Genomic DNA, 22,482 nt, shown 5'->3' with positions numbered 1-22,482 from the left:
AATATATCAGATTTAAATTTATTTTTTAGGTAGCCAGTCCAAGTAAGACACAAAACCCAGTTTATTTACTGACATATCTATAATAAAATCATATTTCTAACATTCTTTTTTCCTTGCGTTGACTTCTTTGCCATAGTTTGTAAAGATGACAAATAAGGCAAAATGGAGGAAAAGTTATCAGTGTTAATGTTAACCAAAGTGATACATATTATTGATAATGGTTAGGGCTAGGTTGAAAGATGATATTTTAAAAAATCAGATGAATGAATACTAATGCTTTATATAGAACTTAACTGGTTAAAAATGTCACATTTAATCACTCAGTAGATTTCTCTCCAAATCCTTTGAGATAAGCATGCTCATTTTACAGAATAGGCAACAAAGTCCGGCCCTGGTGACAGGACCATGATTCACATCCAGGTCTTGTGACAAGACCATAATTCACATGCAGGTCTCCGGACTCTCAAGTCCTGCTCCAGCCATCTTTCTTTTCTCAGTCAGGTGACTGTTAAATAAACTTGAATCTTGTCCAAGGGAGCTTAGTCATAAAATAGCCAATGACTTTGTAAGGAGTGTGACCTAACTGTACGATGCTCTCTGAAGACAGTATTCATAGTGCAGTGTTACTAATTGCAAATAAAATGTAAAATTATGATGTACTAATTTGTTGTAGTCACTTAAATTTTATGTTAAATTTTGATTTTAAATCAAGTGATGAAGATCATGGCACCATCTCTAGGTATTACAGAGACGAGGCTCTGATATGGTTTTAGGATGCCAGATATTCAGAGTAACTCTTCCCCTAAACTAGACCAACCTCAGTTGCTTTATTGCTCAACTTCAAAGTGTACCCCCACCGCCCTTTCTTTCCCCCCTAACTTCCAGACAATTATTTTGGCATGTTTTTAGGTTATTTCACAGGGATATTGTATTTGGCTAAAACCCCATTTCTGAATAACTAACTATGTTTTGCCTGCCCATATAAATATAATTCTGATTTCAAATTGTGGTTTGAATTAGTGTGCAGTTTTTATGGAGAAATATTGAGAATCTTTTGTGGGAGGAGAATAGGTGTGCCTGGGGAAAAAGAGAAATCTGTAGGGACCTTTGAAGTCAGTATTTGCCTTTCTTTTCTTTTCTAAATCTTTCCTAGTTAACCCATCCTTCCAGTCCCTTCCCCCAAATTCTGAGGTTGTTTTCTAGACTCAAATATCAGAATCCATTTAAACTACTACTCATATTTGAAATAGCCCTTTACATATCTGCAAGGATATGCACATTGTCAGTTCTCTTTCTCATTAGCTCAGGACTAACTTGTATTCTGATAGTGAGTTTAAGAAATTTTACCCTATTATTTTGGCCTTAAGGATGTTTGTTTGTTTTTTCTTTCTTTTTTTTTTTTTTTGTGGTACACGGGCCTCTCACTGTTGTGGCCTCTCCCATTGCGGAGCACAGGCTCAGCAGACATGGCTCATGGGTCCAGCCGCTCCGCGGCACATGGGATCTTCCCGGACCGGGGCACAAACCCGTGTCCCCTGCATCGGCAGGTGGACTCTCAACCACTGCGCCACCAGGGAAGCCCCTTAAGGATGTTTTGATCAGAACTTTCAGAACACAGAGATTTTAATAAAAGTTATACCCATATTAAAGAAGTTTCATCAAGAAAATATTTTCTACTTGGACTTTATTAAGATGGATTTCCTGATCAGTTTTTCATAGAGCAAAGTTAAATTTTTCCAATTAATTTTACCAAAATCATTTTTATCAGAATCAGCTCTGTGAATTTTACTCTGAAGATATCTATCATTCAGTTTTATCTTCCTTTTCTTTTTTTAATAAGCGACAGTACAGTGTAATGGTTATATCCTGGTTATACTCCAAAGCAGTGCTATCCCATAAAAATGCAATGCAAGCCACATTTATAATTTAAAAAAATTTTAGTAGCCATGTTTAAAAAGTAAAAAGATACAGGGAGATTAATTTTAATAATGTATTTTATATAACCCAACATATCTAGAATATTATCATTTTCACATGTAATCAATATAAAAATCATTAATTTTAGAAGAAAGTAGTTAGGAGAAGGGAAGTCTCAGAGAAACGGAAGGTTGGGGATAGGTTAAGTTTGACCTCTTCTTCTACCTTTGTATAGCCTTGGAGAGAAGTGGAGGAGGATGAAAGAGAAGACTGTGCCCATCTTTACTGTAGCTCTTCCTTTAGTTCATGAGTGGGGTGGTTAATTCAGAACATCAACAAGAGATTAACTTACTTGCTGTTCTTCCTCTGAATAATTAAGAGTTCTACTTAATTTAGAAGGTAGTACTAGAAAAGGCCCACGTGGCACCATGGTTCATAGTATATATGTGCCCATTAAGAATCTAAAATGTCTTTTACTGACTCAGACTTTAGTAATAGTCTTGTTCTCTCTGTCTCTGTCTGTCTTTCTGTGTCTGTCTGTCTCTCAATGTCCAAGCTTAAATTCCTCCCTGGAAAGACAGGAAAGGAAATGTTTGTAGTAGATTTTCCAAACACAAACCTTGCTTTTATAATATGGTTATGACAACCATCTCTGTTTTGGTAAAAGTTAGCCTATTACATTTTGCAGTTTAGATTTTTGCAATGTGGAAAAACCACAAACCATTGCAAATAGTTAAACTGGACGTTTTGTATATACATTTAGTACTGTAAATCAGAATTTTAGTACTGTACAGACAGAATGAAAACATAAAGCAGATGAACCTGGCCTAATCTGTAAGGTTCAGAGAAAACTTCTTTGAGGAAGGGACCTGGGAACTGACATGTGAATGGTAAAGAGGAGTTAATAGGCAGTGCCGAAGGAAAAGAGCTTTCCGGGCAAAAGGAAAAATGTTTGCAGAGGTCTTGCAGTGGGAATTGAGAGTTCAGAAATAAATCATACATTTCTGGTCAACTGATTTTCAACAAGGATTCCAAAGGAATAGTTTTTTCAACACATGGTACCAGAACTACTGGATATCCACATGTACAGGAACGAAGTTGGACCCTTACCTCATACCATGCACAAAAACTAACTCAAAGTGGGTCATAGACCTACATTTTAGAGTTAAGACTGTGAAATTCTTAGAAGAAAACATAGGAGTAAATCTTTGTGGTGTTGAGTTAAGCAGTGGCTTCTTAGATATGACACTAAAGGGGCAAGCAACAAAAGAAAAACTAAATTGGACTTCATCAAAATTAAAAACCTTTGTGCTTCAAAGGATACCATCAAGAAAGCGAAATGACAACTCACAGAGTGGGAGAAAATATTTGCAAGTCATATACTGGATAAGGAAACTGTATCCCACTACCACTAGGAAAATGCTGCATAACTCAAAGAGTAGGTTTGTGGAAAGAGGTCAGAGTTGTCTCATGTTGGGATGTGAGTGTTTCTTGATTTGAAAAGTTGAGCTCTACTGCAAAGCGTTCTCTTAATTTCTTTCAGAATGAAATCTGTAATCTAGCTTGATGTTAATAAGCATCTCCTTCGGCTCAGACTCTCCATTTCTGAGGAAACGGGTGTAAGCTCCATGGGTTTGCTGAGAGTTCCTTAGTCTAGGAATCCATGGTCCCATGGCATGGTTGATTATGAACAGGGTCTCTCCTGTTGTAATTCTAGACTTTGCTTTTAGTACTCTTCACATTCCTACTATTCTGCCAAGACTTTACAGATTTTGCTTCCTTTTAAAATAAATAAGAATTTTAAAATAAAATAATCTAAACATCTTTCTAAATCAGTCATGAGCTATAGTATCTTGCCTAGTGTGAGAACCAGTGATCTGAATTGTTTTTTGCAGCTTATTTATTACCCCAGGATACTTTGCCCTATCAGCTGCCTTCTGAGCCATGGTCTTGGTTATGTTAGCTGCTCTTCCTCCTCTTAGCTCACCAAAAAAGATTCCAGCCGGGAAAATGGAAAAAGGAAAATTTGAAATTGTCCTTTCTGGTTTTTTCCCATTGAAGAGTGGCTCTGGAGATGTTTCATGCAAGGAAGCAGTGGTGAAAAATCTCTTCTTTGCTGTTAAGTTTCTGAAGAGAATGAGAAAAAACCTTTGGTTTTTAAATGTTCTCTTAAAGAATTGATTATTTTACTGGGGGTAAACAATGTGAATTAATGCATACTCTGGCTTCTAGGTAATTTCTATACCAGAGAACCTAATTCCCTGAACCAAAGAAGAGGTGGACGCAATTGAGTATTCCTAATTAGAATAAGTACATATATTCAAAATTCTCAGTCAAGATGTCATAAATCTCATTATATATTCATACAGACTATTTTAATCAGTTAATGACTCTGTTTATTCACATATTTTAAATCAGATGAGCTCCGACAAGAAATGCTGGATGATGTACAAAAGAAATGGATGAATTTAGTAAATAGCACAGAAGGAAAAGTGGACAAGTATGCTTTGCCTTTTACTTTCATGTATTTTATGGGGATCACTTTTATGGTAAAAACAATTTCTACATGTAAATGTATGTGATTAAAGTTTTTAAAAACCTTTTCTTTTTCTTATGTAGTGATGAGCTGCAGGTAGTTTTAATGAGGGGTCAGTAATTTGTCTTCTCTTGGTTTTGAAATAGACTTTCCCAGCTCAAATTCTTTTTCTTAAAACCATAGGCAAGAGTTAAAACATTACCGCAATATAAAGTACTTAGAAAATATAAAGTTTATTCTTACCATTCTTTTTTGTTCTCTTTACTGCCCTTAAGTGGACATATCCTGCTCAAATGCATTAGGTGTGAAACCTAGGTATACATGTAGTATATCTTAAACATTTTAAAGATTTAGATATTATGAGCAGATTTTTAATGAATGGGGAAATATAAGCATAACCATTAAGCACAAGAACTATCATCACCATTTAGGATACGGAGGGAAAAATCTAAAGTGTCTCCTTAAGACATCAACCCAGACAGGCACTGAGAATTACTAATGAGGTACCATCTCAGTTGATTATTTGGTTGAAGAAAGTTGGTGACTAGTAAGTGATGTTTTTAAAGGTACACATTTTGGGTTGTTTGCAGTATTCTTAATTAGGCTTGTCAAAAATTTTTTAAAGCTACTTTAAAATATTTTACTGTTTAGTGTTTTTTATAACTGTTATTTAAATGTGATTAAATATTTGTATGTTTAGTGTTTATTGTTTGGATACACTAGATATTGAGACAACTGGTGAGTTAGCCTGAGCTGTTTCTGCCTCTGTTTTCATAGAGTCCTAATGAGAAACCTCTTCACTGGACACTTCCACACACCAAAAAATCAGCGTCATGAAGTGTTACGATTAATGGGAAGCATCCTAGGTATCAAAAAGGAGGAAATGGAACAGGTAACTGAATACTGAATGCCATTCTGAATACATTTATAACTAAAATGCTTGGCATCATATAAATTTTTTTTTTTACTGTGTATTATATAACTTGCTGAATACAATTTTCTCAATGTGGAAATGGAATCATGTTATACTACAGAGAAGAAGCAGATTTGTGTAGCTTGTATAATATTAGTTTAAATGTTTTGTAACTTATATGCAACCGTTCATATCAGAATGCTTAAAGTTTGAGACATGACGGTCCTCAAATTTTATTTGAAATAGTGCTTAGGATGACAGTGTATATGTAGCTTCTGTCAGTAGGAAACTAGGAATTGGACTTGGAAAACATGGTTTACTACCATCTGAAATCATGTAAAAGTGCTTCTGTTTTCTTTTCTTGTGTTGATAATATTTTTCTGTTTTAAAATAATCTTTCAGTTGTTGAATGAAGATACGGGTGGCGTTACCAGGTGGATGACTGGGTGGCTTGGAAGAGGATCAAAAAGTGTTCCCAACACACCTTTGAGACCAAATCAGCAACCTCTGCTTAATAGTGTAAGAGTTGATTTATTCCTGCTGGATATGAGCAGTGAAATGATTGTGCATCATATTCATTTGCAAAGAATTAGACTTCTTTTTCAGGTTATTTTATACAGCCCTTTTATTTTGGGGTTGTGGAAACTGAGATCCAGAGAGGTGATTAGCTTAGGGATAATAAGCCAGTTTTAATAATTTTACTGCATATATCAGTAGGTTTTATTTTAACATTTTGTTTACATGGTACTTTGATTTTTCAAAGCATTAACTGTTCCTTCCTTTGTATTTGATCATGCTGCTATCAACCCACAATCATTTATCTCTTACTACTAAGTTATGAGATTCTTAAAGACAGAGGCTCTATTTTGTGCCTGTATGTATCTACCTAGTCATTGAGCCAGTGAATATTTATTGAGCACCTGCTGTGTACCAGACTGTTCTGAGCATTGAGGATACAGGTGCAAACCAAATAGGTAAAGTGCTTTCCCTCAACAAACTTACATTCTGGTAGGAGGAGGCAGTTAATAAACACGAAAACATGATACCTGGTATATAGTAGGCTTAAGATGAGTATTAATTGAATTGAGTAGCACTGTGAGTTAGAATGTGGAGTTTACTTCCTTATTTTATTTTATTTTTTTACTAAAGAGGAAACTGAGGATAGGTGACTTACCCAAAGCTGGTGAAAGATAGAACTCAAATTGGATGGCATAAAATTTAATTTAAAGGAAAATTCTACATTACATTATTTTAATCTGATAATATTACTGGTGAGCTTTTGCTGTACTCATTCATTGGGTGTTACTGTAGAAAAATAGGATTTTAATGCTTGTTTTCTGTTGATATAATTTTTTATGTCTATGTAAACAGTTACTAAAATGATTTAAGACTTGATGTCTTAAGTGCCATTGATGGTGAGAAATCTGTTATCTGGTGGCTAATTCTCATTATGAGGTTTGTAACAAGTGTTGTCATCAAAGATTATTGATTAAATTGTTAAAGTTCTTGATTGATACCTGTGTATCAGAGTGCTAGCACTTTTAATTGTTCATAAAGCTTGTTCATAAAGAAATGATTCAGGTAGCATGACTAGTTTTTAATATTTAATTAGAATAGCTGGTACAGTTTCTTAGCTGTAGTGAGTATAATTTTATTATCTGCCTAATATACCCCTAAAATATCATTTTTTCTTAGTCTTTTTCAGAACTTTTTGTTAAATTTCTAGAAACAGAATCTCATCCATCTATTCCACCACCCAAGCTTTCTGTTCATGATATGAAACCTCTAGATTCACCAGGAAGGAAAAAACTAGATACAAGTGTACCCGGAAGTTTTAAAGGTAAAATCAGATACTTATTTTTTCTACAATTTAAAAAGTTGATGATTTTTGATTATGTCTTACAGTGATATTAACTAAATTTTTAGTGTTTTTGAAAATGTGCAGTAATGACTTCTTCCAAGATTCCAGTAAGGTGTTAGATTTTGGCTTCATACATTCTTGTAGCAACCTGATATTTAATAAGCTTAGATTAATTTAAGCAATATGAAATATTTTCCCTTTATATATTGGAATAATTCTCCTCTCTCTGCATAAGACACCTTGAATTATTTGTGGAAGCGGTGGTTGAACTGGTAAACCTTTGCTTGTTCACGCATTTTCCTTTCGAATTGTAGTTTATAGTTCGAGAAAGATTTTTCCCCTGTGATAATAATCTAAGTGTTACACTCAAAAACCAAAGTTGGTGTGTTAATAATATGTACAAGAGCTGTTTAGTAAACTGGCCTACACATCCAAGAACATTATGAAGAGTTCTTATATGTTGAAAGGCCTGCCTGGAAGCAAATGGTATGGTGGTTCTGCAATATGTGGACGTAGTTTTCTACCCCACTAGGTTGTAAGGATCTTATGCTATTTATATCCCCTATATTGGCATGTACTAAGGTTTCTTGAGTTCAAATTAAAGTATAATCCATTAGACTATATATGAATTTTTTATTGGAAGGGCTGTCTTTTATCTGAAATCTTCATATTTTAATACAGACTAACATGTTTGCTAGTTGGACTGTAAAGGAACATATTGTATACTGTCAAGTTTGTCACATGCCAGAAACTTAAATTTGGATAAAATACTGAATTTATATTCTGAAATTTAAAGAACTTCCTTAGTTCTTATTTAGATGAATATTTCTATTTTCCTGAACTTCTATAGAAAGAGAAAGTGGTAAAATTATTTTGGATAAAAGATTTGTCTACTAAATTTAGTCTTTAGAAAAGTCTCAACTTTAACATGTGTAGACTGTACTAAAACACTTTTTCTTGTTATACTAGATTTTAGCATCTTGAAGCTAAAATTTATTCTATTTTATTTAAATTTATTTTATTTAAATTTTATTTAAATGTACATTATTTAAATTTTGATTCCAAAATTTCTGTTGGCAGGGTCTCCCCTCCCTCTCCCTCCTTCCCCCTGTCTCCACCCCTTCCCGTTCTTCCCTCTCCTCCTCTATCATACACCTCCCCACCTTCAGTTATCAAGTCACATGTGCAGCTTCATTTGTATTGATCAGAGACAAAAGCCAGAGCTTACCACATAGCACCAGAAGCTTTTTCAGAGTTTGGAAAATTGTGATTCACAGGAAAGTACAACCTGGGGACCCAAGGGTGCTCAGTGATAAGAAGATCTGATGAATTTGTCTCAATGCTCCCTTTGTTTTGGAGGCCTCTTTTATTTGAGTTTCCCACTGCTGAAGTGGGTGCCTTCAACAGGTTGCTTGTCTCTCAACAATGAAGTTGTTAATGATCTTGGGTAATAAAGCAGAATTCTGCCCACTGAGAAATTAGTACGTAAACCAAATGCCTGTTCCAGTAAAAACTTAATTGTTCAGCCTGACTTTACAGAGAAATAATCAAATGAGAATTATTTTCAGACTTTTGAACGTCTAAAAGCTGATCATTTAATGTAATGCATAAGTTGTTTTTTCTTTTGGTAAATTAATATTAAATCTGATTGTTATCATTGTAATATGGATGCTAGTTTTTTTCATGACCATTATAATTATTTGGGCAAAACAAGTTCTCAAGTCCTCCCATCTTTCAGGTGGTTAGATAAAGTTTGCCTGGTTATATAGAAAACATCTTTTAAAAAACTGTTGTTATAGTAAATGACATTAATCAGTTATATAACTGGTATTAAGTATAAGACAATACTAGTATGTTTAATAAAGTATTAGCTGTACATACAAATATTTCTCACTTCCATTTCTTTGTCTATTGCCTTATCCTCTTTCACCTTCTGTATTTCATAGACCTGTTTATCCAATCCAGAACCCAGCAGCATATGAATTAAATTTATTTGGGGGCCAAATCTAGGAACCTAAAACACATGTATAACAGTGACCAAATAACATATGGGAGATTAAATCATTCATATTTTGTCATTTAGATACAACCGAATCCAGGTCTGGTAGAAGAACAGATGTGAATCCGTTCCTGGCTCCCCGCTCTGCGGCTGTGCCTCTCATTAACCCAGCTGGACTTGGACCTGGAGGGCCTGGGCATCTCCTTTTGAAACCCATCTCAGACGTACTGCCCAACTTTACTCCTTTGCCAGTGTCACCTGACAACAGCGCCGGAGTTGTGTTGAAAGACCTTTTAAAGCAGTAGGTGATTCTCAAGCCAGAGATGACATATATGAAACTTTAAAAACCGTGAACCCTATGTGTATGTAGTTTATCACAAAGTGGCCTTTTGGAAAAATCATGTATTTGTTCACAGTTGTACTTTATCTAAATTTAATAGAAGTATTCTTAATGCTTTTAGAAATTGCAGGTGTTAAAGGAGGAAGTGTTTGCTATATTACCTGCTTTTTTTCCCTGTCTGATTTGACCTAACTTAAGCTAGAAACATTCACTCTTTTAATTTTAATTTACAAAAATAAGAAAAATGAAAAGAAAGACGAAAACACTAGTAGCTATATATCAGCTCTTTATTTCCTTTTCAAGCTCATTTAAAGATAATCAACAGATTTACCAAAAAAGGGGAAGAAGAAAATAGTGGTGGCTTGGGGCTTCCCGTGGCGCAGTGGTTGAGAGTCTGCCTGCCGATGCAGGGGATACGGGTTCGTGCCCCGGTCCAGGAAGATCCCACATGCCGCGGAGCGACTGGGCCCGTGAGCCATGGCCGCTGAGCCTGCGCATCCGGAGCCTGTGCTCCGCGACGGGAGAGGCCACAACAGTGAGAGGCCTGTGTACCGCAAAAAAAAAAAAAAAAAAAAAAAAAAATAGTGGTGGCTTATCTGCATAGTGCAAAAATTGATCTAAAGTATATATTAATCATCTTTAAGAGGACATGGAGTAGACAGGCCAAGAACAAGGCTGTCCCTGGGAGGTCACAGATGTGCTAAGGTGGAAGGTGTGTGTATTTGGTACTATGCAATTTCACCTCGTGTGTAGATTCATGTGATGACAGTGCAGAGACAGAACAGTTTGGTCAAGGACCCCTTGTGCTCCCCTTTCACAGTCATAGCCACCTCCTTCCCTGCGGTCTCCTTAACCTCTGGCAACCCCTCACTACACTCCTTCTCTATAATTTTGTCATTTCAAGAGTGCCATTTGGTGGAATCCTACAGTATGTAACCTTTTGAGACTGGCTTTTTTCACTCAGCGTAATCCCCTTGAGATCCTTCTACGTCGTCGCTGAATATATTGGAAACTTGTTCCTCTTTACTGTTGAGTACATACTGTGAACATATGGTTTAGTTTTAAGAGCTAAGGTGTCTCTTTAAAGATAACATCTTAAAACTGTTTCTACACACCTACTCACAACTTTCATCTAAGTGTTAAATTCTACAGCTGCATTTACATAACTATAATTAGCAATATCACTAGATGTGACACCTCCTGCCTCTATCTGAGGTATTGACATGAGAGGTACGGCCACCTTGGAGTCATCCATTCTCATCCTCATGGTCACTGAGGGTAGTGAAATCACTTCAACGACACTAGCACCAGGTGTTTGGAACTTAGCGGAAAGGGAGTATTCCGTTAATTTTTTTATAAACCCCTCATAAAATTCCTGACTTGGAATTTAATTACGTCGGGACGTTCATGTTTGTATTAGTTGTTGAAGTTGTACATTTAAAGACATTTCTTTGCAAATTTTGTAAATTTCGAGATGCCTTTAAAATAGAAACATCTGTATAATAAGGAAAGGTGAAAACGATACTAATCCAAATATGTAAATAAGCCTGGCTCTGACCAGGGCTAAATTTGGTTGTTTGTAAATTTTGCTGTGATTAACTGTATACTTTGTACTGTATTTAGAGGATTGGAAGTCTTTATGTATTGATGGATAAAACTTGTTTTTCTGAAAAATCTAGTAACTTAGACATTGCTGCTTCAGAACATCCCCTGTCTCCTTTGCTAATTTATTTATATTGCCATTCTTTATTTAGCATACTTTAAAGGAAGTTGTCATACAAATGCTTTATTAGAACTATCCAACTGTCTCCTGTCCGGTTTGCCCATTATTGTTTCTCTACGAAATTATTACTCTTAGGTTTTATAAGGTCCTTTCAAAGATGCTTTCACTGACCATCCTAAATTATTTGCTGCTTGCCATTGAATTATTCTTTCAGTGTGGAGCATCCGAAATAAAAGTTTCTAAGTTAAAAAAAAAAAAAAAAAAGACAACATGATCCTTCATTTTGAAGAAATATAGAAAAAAATTCCCTCTTTTAATTTGAAAAGGAGATGCATGGTGGGTATAAGTAGCATGTCATCATATTTTAAATGCCTTTTATGACATTTTCAGTATTTCCTTCCCTGCTCCAAACAGCCTGTCCCCCCCGTTACCCCATAGTTTAACATAAGTTGGAAAGCTGTTATGGGTGGATTGCATATCTAAACATCCCAACATGCCCTTACATGGCTGCTATTTTAAAAAGTACGTGACCTCGTCCTAAAGCTGTAGTACCTAATGTTTCAGTTGTATCTTCATCGAAACTATAGCTCACTGGTGTGCATACTAAGTGTCTGTTGATCTAAACCAGGCATAACTCATCGTGCTTTTCTGAAACTAAGTTGAGTCAGAGATGAACCACCTGTTCAAGGAATCTTCTTAGGAACCATACAGTGATGAAGCTTGTAATTCTAACGTTAGCAGTTGGACATTGCTAACACTAATTTTACTGCAGTATTTTAACTACAGTAATTTTGCTGTTTACTTCTTTATAAACTTACTAAAATTTGTGGTTGAATTTTTCCATAGCTGCCACAGTTTTTCACAGCATTCCTAATGGTTTTCAGCTGCTATATTGTAGTAGAAAATTCATCCAGTCATTGGATTTGATTTTAGTATAATACTGTATCTCATGGTTGAGTTTTTAGTTCCTGCCATTATTGAGTTGAAAGAAAAAAACAAAACCAAAACTAAGTGACAAAAACATGGGGGAAAAAGGAATGACTTTCTTAAAACCATCCAGCTAAATACTAAATATCTCCCCCAAGTAAAGCCTCTAGTTTATTTTAAACTTTTAATGGGTAATTGAAAGGGGGAAAAAGTCAAAATACTTTTCCAGTCAGTAGGTGGAAAAAAAACCCTACTGTGCTTCAGGAACAAGAGATAATAAGAATTATTGATAAAGAGCTATTATGTGTCAAACTTAAGGCATTTAAATTTGATTTTTAAGGCTAATGAAGTTTTTCATATATCAAACTATTTAAAACATCTTCCATTAACAAAAATTTATCTTTAGTTTTTTAAAATATCAAGTTAAGTATAACATTTATATATTCCTATGGAAAAAATAATGGTACTTTTAATGATCTGACATTTGTGATTATTTGCCAGTCTTTACTTTTTAACTTATTAAGGTTTCTCTACTTAAAACTGATAATTTGTCTTTTGACTTTTAGGGAAATATCTAGTGGGATATTTACAGCCCAGCCTTAATATTGGGTTGTGTTTTATAGAACTAAAGTCAATGCATTTCTGAATTTCTCAGGAGCACTGCAAGACAAAAAAACTACTCCAAATAAAAATGATATATGTAAGTTGGCAATGTCTTCATCTACAATAAAAAAAAAAACTTTTTTAGCAAACAGCTGCTGACTTTTTCTTTAGAAGGGGGAGAAATGACTTACACATGTTGTTTATAGCAGAAGTTGATGAACTACTGAAGCTGATATCTTCAAGTGTTCACCGGATGTCTGTTAGGATACTGTTTGAGCCTTGGAAACGTTAAGTATGAACGATTTAATAGATGCTCAAGATTATGTGTGAAAAGAGGATCTGAGAGGTTTTAGCCAGCCCTTTTTTTTCTCCAGAGGTGATACTGTGCATCATTGGGCTCTTGGTTTTTCTGCAAAATAATCAGTTATGTATTCATTTTTTCTTAGATGTGGAACTTGTATATTTTTAACTGTTCATGTTGTAGGATTGGAAGGAACATGGGTTTTAAATTTGAGAGATGGATTGGAGTACAGATTTTGAACCTTTCTGTGTGACCTTTAACAAAATTACTTTGACTATGGGACTGATTTTTCTTGTCTCTGAAATAACACACACCTATTAAACTTACGGGTTATAGGGATGAAATGACCCATTCATTCATAATATTTATTAAATGAATAAATGTACCACTTGTGGAAATGCTTTATAAAGTCTATAGTTCTACACAGATATTAGAAGTTGTGATAATTGCTTATCAAGTAGATAAGAATGTCAGGGATGGGGGTGTTACTGAATCCAAGTGTTATTTCAAAAAGGTAAGGAGAGGTCAAATGCCTGAAGTTCTTGCTGCTCTGGTGGGCTGGGTTTTAAGAAGAATCATTTGGATTTAGGAACTGGCTCAGGAAGTTGTTGGCTGTGACTTAGAGAAGTGTTGGTGGAATGGTGGGAGTGAAAGCCACGTTAAGTAGGTCGAGTAGGCGCTGAGCAAGTGGTGATGGAGTTTATAGGCATCTCTTCTGAGAAATCAAGTTGTGACGGGGAAAGGGGGGGATAGCAAGAGAGGAGAGTGGGGTGGAGGCGCTTGCAAGCTGGGAGACTTGAGCACGTGTGAATGCTTGTGCGAAGGACACATTTAGATGGAGGCTGAAGAGTGGAGAGAAGAGTTCCTGAGGGGGGAGCTGATAGAGTCCGAACACAGATGGGGGCCTTGGCCTCAGGGAGGACTCCTACTAGGACGGGAGTGATGGAAGAAAGGGGACGTGCGGGTAGCAAGAAAACTGCAAATTTTCTTCTGTGAGGTTGGCAAGGAGCTTTATCTGCTACAGATGAGGGAGAGGAGGGTCTGAGGCTTGAGGGATTCAGTCAAATGGGAGAGACAGACGCTTGTCCAGGTACTAGAGCAGTGCTCGTGGGCACGTGCCAAGTGCCTGAGGGCCCTGACTTAGGCCTGACAGACAGATGGGGGGCGTGGTGGTTAAGCACATCTCACAGGAAGTACCACTGGCGCACCCTAGAAGGGAGCAAGCTAGCAAAGTAAATGTCAGGTAAAAAACAGTTGTTGCTCTAAGCAATTCTAGTGGAATACAGATTATTACTAACCTGAACCTTGTTTTCCTGTCCTTGGAATTTAGGTCATGTGAATATATGATATATCTGAAAGTTTTACAGCATGTTATTATCATAATTTAATACATCCAGTAAATTATTAATCCATTATAATTACAACAATATTTGTTTTGGAGATAGAGAAAAATTTAAGAATGTTAATAAATGGATCACTTAAGGCAAATATTTGAACCCTTAGTTGGTTTTCTGCCTTGGCTGTTACTGTGCATCCGTCTTTTAGCCCTTCTTGGGTTAAGAAATTAATAATTTGCCCTATAATGAAGTTATGACCGTGATCATTTTCAGCTGTGACTTTATTTTACAAGAGTACTCTCCTTTTCACCTCAAATATTCTTAGGCTTCAGTGAACTATTTCTGACGCTCAAAAATTAAATCTCAGGGCTTCCCTGGTGGCGCAGTGGTTGGGAGTCTGCCTGCCGATGCAGGGGACACGGGTTCGGGCCCCAGTCCGGGAAGATCCCACATGCCGCGGAGCGGCTGGGCCCGTGAGCCGTGGCCGCTGAGCCTGCGCGTCCGGAGCCTGTGCTCCGCAACGGGGGAGGCCACAACAGTGAGAGGCCTGCGTACTGCAAAAAAAAAAAAAAAAAAAAAAAAATTAAATCTCAGTGATTGAAAATATTTGTGAACTTAATGTAACTTAAGAGTTGGGTAACGTTTTCTAGATATACTTGGACTGTTAAGAATGTAAGATACATTATTCTGCTTTGTAAAATATAACGCATTTTAGATGTTGAAGGACATTATATTGTGAGGAGGTTTCCTCCAACAATGGTGAATCAGTCTTAAGCCCTTATGGACCCATGGGTAAATGGGTGTGTATTTAAAGTGCATAGATTTCCCAAAGGGCAAGGGCAATCCCAGGTGGTGAAGGGAATCATGATTTCATTTAAAGAGAAGAGTTGGAAAGAAAGTAACATAAGTTTGCTCAGGTTTCCTATGCAGCTCCTTCCGTTTAGCTGTATTTAAAGAACCACGGTGTTATATGGGAGCTAACACATTAGTCCCTTTATAAAAGGGATTTTCAGGCACTCTCCTCAAATAAAAAGGGAATGATGGTCATAAAGTTACAAGTTGTAGACTAATGAGGTAATTTTTTATTTTTGAAAACTTATATGGAATGTACAGTCTTTGAAAAAGTTTGGAATCATTTCAGAGTCATCTCTCTAAGGCATTTGCAAGGCCTCGTGCAAATTTACTACTAGAGTAGCCTGAATACAGGCGTTCAAACTGTGTTGCTTCCTTTAGGACTGCACTTGCCAACTGTAGCTCCTGTGTTGAAACATATTGATGATGGTAAACATCAATTCTGCACAAAATTGCTACTTGAGATATTAATACTTCCATTTTTATGTCTTTTCACTTTTATTTTTTTCCCTTCAGACATTAGTTTTAGTTGGTGAAAAGTATTTACCCCTGCCGCCACCCTTTAATTTTTCTGTGTGTGTATATGTGAAACGTTTTCAACATTTAAGAATAGACAATAAGGGTATTATGAGGTATCTCCGGCCAGGGCGGTGTGAAGAGGTCAGTCAGTCCTCCCTACAAAAAGCAAGTATAAAACTAAAATGGTCAAAAACAACCATTTGGGGGCTCCGGTAATTGACCAATGTTATGCCCTTCCTTGGCTTATGCACACCTACTTTCACCGTTGACCAGTCAGTGCCTCATGAGAGAGAGAGAGAGAGAGAGAGAGAGAGAGCGCTAACCTTTGCTGAGAGCCTACTGTGCCTTGACACCTGCTAGGTGCTTTATGAATACTGTCTCCGTTACAACACCATGATATATTTTTGCTCCCATTTTATAGCTGACAACCTGAAGCCCAGCAAGGTTAAAAACTTGCTTAGGGTCCTGTGTTTGTCAGGCTTCTCCAGAGAAACAGAACCTATATATATATATTTTTTTTTCTTTTTTAACGTCTTTATTGGAGTATAATTGCTTTACAGTGTTGTTAGTTTCTTCTGTATAACAAAGTGAATCAGCTATTTGTATACATATATCCCCATAAAGCATCTCCGAGAACCAATATTTTTAAAGGTCATTATATGTTTAACATAAGCATGACAATGAAGGCAGAAACCTTGAAGGATGGGATTAAGTCATCTAAATATATAAAATGAAAACTGTATGTTTCCAAAAATGCTGTGAACAAAATTAAAAGGCAAAAGACAAACAGGAAAATATTTGCAACATAAATGGCAATGGAGAAATATCCTCACTATGGAAATAAAGATGGGAAAAGAAAGAGAAATTGAGCATGAAATTGATGCTCCCAAGTGTTCTGGCAGAGGTTGCTGCTTGTCCTCTGATGTCCATTCTCTGCTTTCAGAATAAGAGAACTCCAGATGTTTAGGTAAGTAGGTTCATGATCTCTCAGAACATAGACTACATCTCCCAGCATCCCTTGCAGCTAGGTGTAACTGTCAGTTTCTATCCTGCTTCCTGAATTGTGGGTGTGGGTGTGGTGTGCCATTTTGGACCAGGTAGAGGAAGGTCTAGAGACTGCCAAGCAACAAGATGAAAGGAGCTTGAATCTCTGGTACCTTAAAGAGAGAGCTGCCATACTAGTTAGCCCTAACCACCAACCTACAGAACGTAGTGTGAGAACATATATCATTTTGCCATCAAACATAACTGTTGAGCTATTACTATTAAAAAAAGAAACCACAAACCACCACCCTTCAAAACCCCAAACCAAAAACCACATGAAAAAGAAAGGCTGGATCTAACTTTGGGGGACTCTGGTTATCAGGGAGGAAGAGAAACAGTGGGGGGCGGGGGAGGGGGCTGGAGAAAATGTAGTCAGACTTACATGGGGAAAAACAAGGTAACAGTCATGGACACGAGAGAGAAGATGGGTCATCAATGGTCAAACACTTCAAAGAGACAAAGGAACAGTTAGAATGGAGTAAAGGGCATTGTATTTGGCCATGAGATCACTAGGAAACTTAGGGAGCACCGTCTTGGGTGACTGGTGGGGACATCGTGAGATTTCAGAGGGTTAAGGTGGGACTAGGTGGTAACTGACACATACTCACTGAGAGGTCTGATGGAGGGAGGAGGCGAGTGGAAGCCACTAGGGCATCAGGACAACAATTTCCCGCCTTCCAGGGTGGGAGGACCTGTGGAGTGGAGCTGCTGCCCAATACCGTTCTTGGGCGTTGGCTGCCATTTTAGTTTTCAGATTGTTTTGGGCCAAGTTTGGACAATATAAGAAGTGAAAGGCTTTATTAGTACTGAGGAAGTAGAGAAGGTAATGATGGAAGGGCCCAGGGAGTTCTGGAGTGTTCCTGAGGAGCTAAGACGAAGAAGGGCAGGAACCAGCCTTGTAAGCAGTAAGTCAGGGGTAGCAAGGCTTGGCCAGCTGGAGGCAATGAGGGCTCCAGAACCAGATAGGCTCGGTTTGGGCTTCAATCTGGACTGTTTATTGTCCGTGTGGCTCTGATCTCTCTGGGTCTGTTTCTTCCTCTGCCAAATGGAGAGTTTCCTCTTTGACAGAGTTATTGTGGGGGGTCAAAAGAGAGAGTGTATGTAGACACCAGCACAACCGTAGACAGTTCATAGTCCCCTTCCACGTTTTGCATTCACTCCTAGAAAGGCACTACAATGTAGTTATTTTTGGACAGTGAAAAAATTTAATATTAATCATCAAAAAATTAATATTAATCGTCAAAATCTATCATTAAAGGTCGAATTTTGTGAGTTTTCCCTCCAATTTGAAGCATTACCTTTTTTTCAAAAAAATAGCCCATCTGTCTTGCAACCCACGGCATTGTGAGCAAACTGAGTTTCATTGAAGCCAGGAAAGTCGCATTCAGCAGGTGATAACCTCTTACATTTATGCTGCAATTTAGCTTTGCACAGTGGCAGTATCATAGACAACGAAGTTTATCGGAGGCGCGATCACTGCTGATTGAAAACTTTTCCCTCTGCTACAGTTTACATGTCGTAAGTCGTTCTGTAGTTGTGTTGTATTGGATGCTGATGCTGGGAGAAGAGGCAGGGGTTGGGATCGTTATTTTGCAACTAAACACCGAAAAACAAACAAAAAACACTTAGGAAGGGAAGTGCTGAGAAACTAACCAGACTCACCTGGTAGTTCATGCTCACAAATCTCATTTTCTTTTTTAAAACAGAGTTGCTAAATCAGGAATGCGATTAAAACGTGCATTTTGATGTTAGGACAGTTGACAAAGCCTCTCACCCAGTCTTTGTGGAGAAGTTGGGGAAATGTAAGCTGAGTGGAGTGGGTGGCACCCTGAATTAGACAATCAGCGGTGGCCCCAAAATGTTGAAGAATGAAGTGGATCAGTGCCAACCTGGACCAAGTGCTTCTCTCCAGCGCCTGTCCCAGTAAATTTTTTATTGATAACTGATAAGGGCACAAAAGTCAAGGTCAACATATCTGTAGTTGTTAAAGCTGGGAGTGATACTTAATACTTTAGATAGGAGAACTCATCTTGAAAAAGATCTTGCGCAATGAACAAAAGTTTAACAGGGACTCATGCAAAACCTGTTCTCCCTTCAAAAGAATTTGCAACCCAAGCATGGGATGGAGGAGATGGTGTTAAGCAGCCTGTGGACTCCAAGTTGCTTCATTGGTGCAAGTTCAGTGCAAACCAAGAACTGATGCAGCCCAGGGAGGAGGAGACAGACCAGGCTGCCACAGGGTCACGTGGCACAAGGGTCACGTGACATGGCGGGGCAGGGTTGGGGGTGGCGTTGTTCAGCCTGGGGAAGAGGTTACCAGCAGGGTCAAGGGGTAGAACTGTTTTCACAAAAAAGGAAGTTGGTTGCGTAGAAGAGGGACTAGCCCGTGGCTGCTGAGGGGAGAATTAGAATCCATGGAAGGTAGTTCCACATAGGGAAGCAGATTTGGATTCAATACACGACAGAACTTTTCCAGCAATTTGACCTGCTCAACAGTGAGTGGGGCTGTTTCATCCGTGGAAGTGGATAATTTTACCAGTTATTAAAGATATTTGGGACAGGAGTGTGTAGGGGTGGGAATTTAGACACAGTGACAATCACGAGGATAACTTTTATTTCATTCCCACAGCTACCCTGAGAGGTAAATAGTATCTCCATTTTGCAGGTGAGGAAACTTAGATGCCTAGAGGTTAAGTGACTTGTCCAAGGTCACCCAAGAGGTAAGTGGCAAAATCAAGACTCAGAATTTTATTGGAACTCTTATTCTCTCCCCTCTTCCAACCCTACAGTTCTGTTTTTTTTTTTTTTTTTTTTTTTTTTTTTTGCGGTACGCGGGCCTCTCACTGTTGTGGCCTCTCCTGTTGCGGAGCACAGGCTCCGGACACGCAGGCTCAGCGGCCATGGCTCACGGGCCCAGCCGCTCCGCGGCATGTGGGATCTTCCCGGACCGGGGCACGAACCCGTATCCCCTGCATTGGCAGGCGGACTCTCAACCACTGCACCACCAGGGAAGCCCAACCCTACAGTTTTAAGGTGGGAGCAATCTCTGGTCCAAGATGGGTCTCTGGACAGTTTTGCTTTCAAGGCTCTCCATTTGCTCATGTAGAGAAGAGTCATACTGATTTCCTCTCCCTCCTTATCCTTCAGAAGGGTTGATAGTATAAGTAAAGTAATGGACTAAGTCATTTAAAATTCTTCCTAGGGACTTCCCTGATGGTACAGTGGTTAAGATTCTGCGCTCCCAATGCAGGGGACCCGGGTTCGATCCCTGGTTGGGGAACTAGATCCCACATGCATGCCACAACTAAGAGTGCCCATGCTACAACTAAGGAGCCCACGAGTTGCAACTAAGACCCGGTGCAACCAAATAAATAATAAATATTTTTTTAACCCCAAAAAACCAAAAAAAACCCCTCTTCCTTACCCCACCAAAGAGCTCTACACAAATAGAGTATATTATTAAATTAAATTAACCTCATATTTTGAATAGGTACAAAATATGGTACATGGTACACAATTCAAATTATAGTAAAAGGTGAGCAGGGAAGGGCTAATTCTCCTCTCACATCTCTTCCCCAGCCGCCTACCCAATTTCCTTCCTAGGAGGCAAACAATGCGAACAGCTTCTCCTATATCCTTCTGGAGAGGTCTTCTCTATACACATGCAAGCAAGAACTTGTGTATATACATCATTCTTAAACGGTGGCATGCTTTACACACAGTTCTACAACTTATTGTTGCACTTATTAATGTACTGGTTTGATCGATGTGAAATTACCGATATTCTACAATTTTGACCTACAAAATTTATTGGAAGTCTTTCAATACCAGCCCATAAGGAACTCCTTCAGTCTTTTTCTTTTTTAAAATAAAGTGTAACACACATAAGACTTCACAAATCTTAAGTGTACACACCCCTGTGGAACCAGCATCCAGATGAATAATTAGAATATTACCAGCACCCAGAAGGTCCTTTGTGCCCCCTCCCAGTCACTACCTCATTTTGAATTCTATATCAAAGGTGTCATCCAGTATGTACTCTTATATGTCCACTTTTTTGTATTGGTTGCACAATAGTCTATTTTTGGAAGTCCCTTACTTTAAACCTATCAATGCCTAATTGATGGATGATAAGGCTCTTTATACTCTTTTTGCTATTCCAAGCAATGGGAGCAAGGAATAACCTTGTAAATATAATATATTTAAAAAATATTTTATTATGGGAAATGTACAACACATATAAAGTAAATAGAATAGTATAATGGACACTCAGCTTCAACAACGATCAACATTTTGCCTTTCTCATCGAATGTATTTTCATAAGTAGGATTCCGTTTACTTACCAAAAAAAATGCCCTTTAAGAAGGCTAAATATGCAGACTTTGGAGTCTCAGCGGTTATCAATGAATCGCTGTGTGACCATGGGGAAGTTACCTAACCTCTCTTAACCCCCTCCAATACAATGGAGGTAATAACTCCTACTGCACAGAGTTATCATGAGGAGAAAGGACCTCATCAGTGCTTTCCCAGCTGGAGGTAGAGCTGTGTTGTGGAGCCCAAGGGAAGATGCAGGTGGGGAAGCAGTGGCTTGGACTACTGCCAATCCATTTTCATCTTTTAAAGAATAGTGTCTTCGGTAAGATTTCATTTGATAAAAACGGATCTAATGCTTAAAAAAAAAAAGCAAAAGAAAGAAAAAGAAATAGTGTGAAACCACCAATACAACAAATGTAAAGGACTTAGCAAACAGCTTTTGTTATTATTATTATCCATCATTCTGCTTTCCCTGACTGTCCTTTTGTCTTTTCAAATCACCTTGTTACTTGTTAAAATCACTTTCAAGCCAAGGGACTTTTTTTTTTTCAATTAAAAATGTTCGTCCAGCTTTATTGAGATATCATTGACATATAACATTGTGTAAGTTTAAGGTGTACAACATGTTGATTCGGTCCATGGACAATTCTTAAAGCAAGAACAGGCCCCCGAGAATAAGGGGATGAGGGCGGGCCGGGGAGAGTGTCCTCCCCAAGGTTTGCATTGCACAAGCTGACGTCTTGAATAAGTGTCAGCCAGTTTCCATCCTCCTCCTCTTTCCCACCCCCTCAGGCTCCCCACCCTTTCTTCTGGAAAATCGTGAGTCTCCTGCCACTTACCCCAAGCCTCTGCTTCATTGGGTCTGGTTTCCCAATAAATCAAAAGACTCTAGTCCCTGTCGCTGTGTTTGTCATGAGTTCAAGTTCTTCCTCTCCCAGAGGGGAATAACTTTCATGGGTGTCCCAATGCCACGACCAAGTGCAGATGCTCTGGATCCCCACCCCTGCCTCTGCCACGACCGCCCAGCCTGGGGACCTCCTCCCCGGGTGGGAAGTAAAGGGTCAACAGGTCCTCCCAGCCGCTCCCCCCCCCGCACCCCACCCTCCTGCACTTGCCCGCCAATCGCCTCCCGTAGAGATGCTGGGAGCCCGAGTGTGGCTGCGCTGCCGCCCGGGAAAGGGCTCTCCTCCCAGCACTGAGCACTTGGTCCTGGCAGACGCCCCAAGATTGTTGTGAGGCGTCTAGCCAGTTGGTGAGTGCTGTAATCTGAACCAGCTGTGTCCAGACTGAGGCCCC

General features: G+C 38.4%; 1 protein-coding gene and 1 long non-coding RNA gene across 8 annotated transcripts in view; one reads left to right on the top strand and one right to left on the bottom strand.

Annotated features, from left to right (window-relative positions):
- Window positions 1-21,472, top strand: part of TRIP11 (thyroid hormone receptor interactor 11) — a 78,584-nt gene extending 57,112 nt beyond the window's left edge. For 3 of the 4 annotated variants that reach the window (XM_082617828.1, XM_082617829.1, XM_082617827.1), the window contains 5 exons: window positions 4,336-4,417; window positions 5,231-5,345; window positions 5,769-5,885; window positions 7,062-7,206; window positions 9,311-12,951. In XM_082617828.1, coding sequence (XP_082473954.1) covers window positions 4,336-4,417; window positions 5,231-5,345; window positions 5,769-5,885; window positions 7,062-7,206; window positions 9,311-9,531 — 680 coding nt within the window. In that variant the 3' untranslated portion in view covers window positions 9,532-12,951. Of the gene's footprint in view, window positions 1-4,335; window positions 4,418-5,230; window positions 5,346-5,768; window positions 5,886-7,061; window positions 7,207-9,310; window positions 12,952-21,380 lie in introns of those variants that run through there. The other variant, XR_014293775.1, reaches the window with a different exon arrangement.
- Window positions 1,705-22,391, bottom strand: LOC309802355. Of its 4 annotated transcripts, none has more exons than XR_014293776.1 (3): window positions 22,302-22,391; window positions 21,384-21,541; window positions 1,705-4,044 (listed from the first exon to the last, which is right to left on the bottom strand). It is a non-coding gene; the product is annotated as an uncharacterized lncRNA (long non-coding RNA). The 4 variants fall into 4 exon arrangements; XR_014293779.1 differs by lacking the exon at window positions 22,302-22,391 and adding an exon at window positions 22,026-22,256; XR_014293777.1 differs by lacking the exon at window positions 1,705-4,044 and adding an exon at window positions 17,257-17,318.
- Between the last annotated feature and the right edge of the window lie 91 nt (window positions 22,392-22,482).

Source organism: Mesoplodon mirus (assembly GCF_964341445.2).
Source record: "Mesoplodon mirus genome assembly, chromosome: 4".
NCBI classification, from domain to species: Eukaryota; Metazoa; Chordata; class Mammalia; order Artiodactyla; family Ziphiidae; genus Mesoplodon; species Mesoplodon mirus.
The sequence above is the reverse complement of the archived record's forward strand: the minus strand, read 5'-3'. Positions and strand labels throughout refer to the sequence as shown.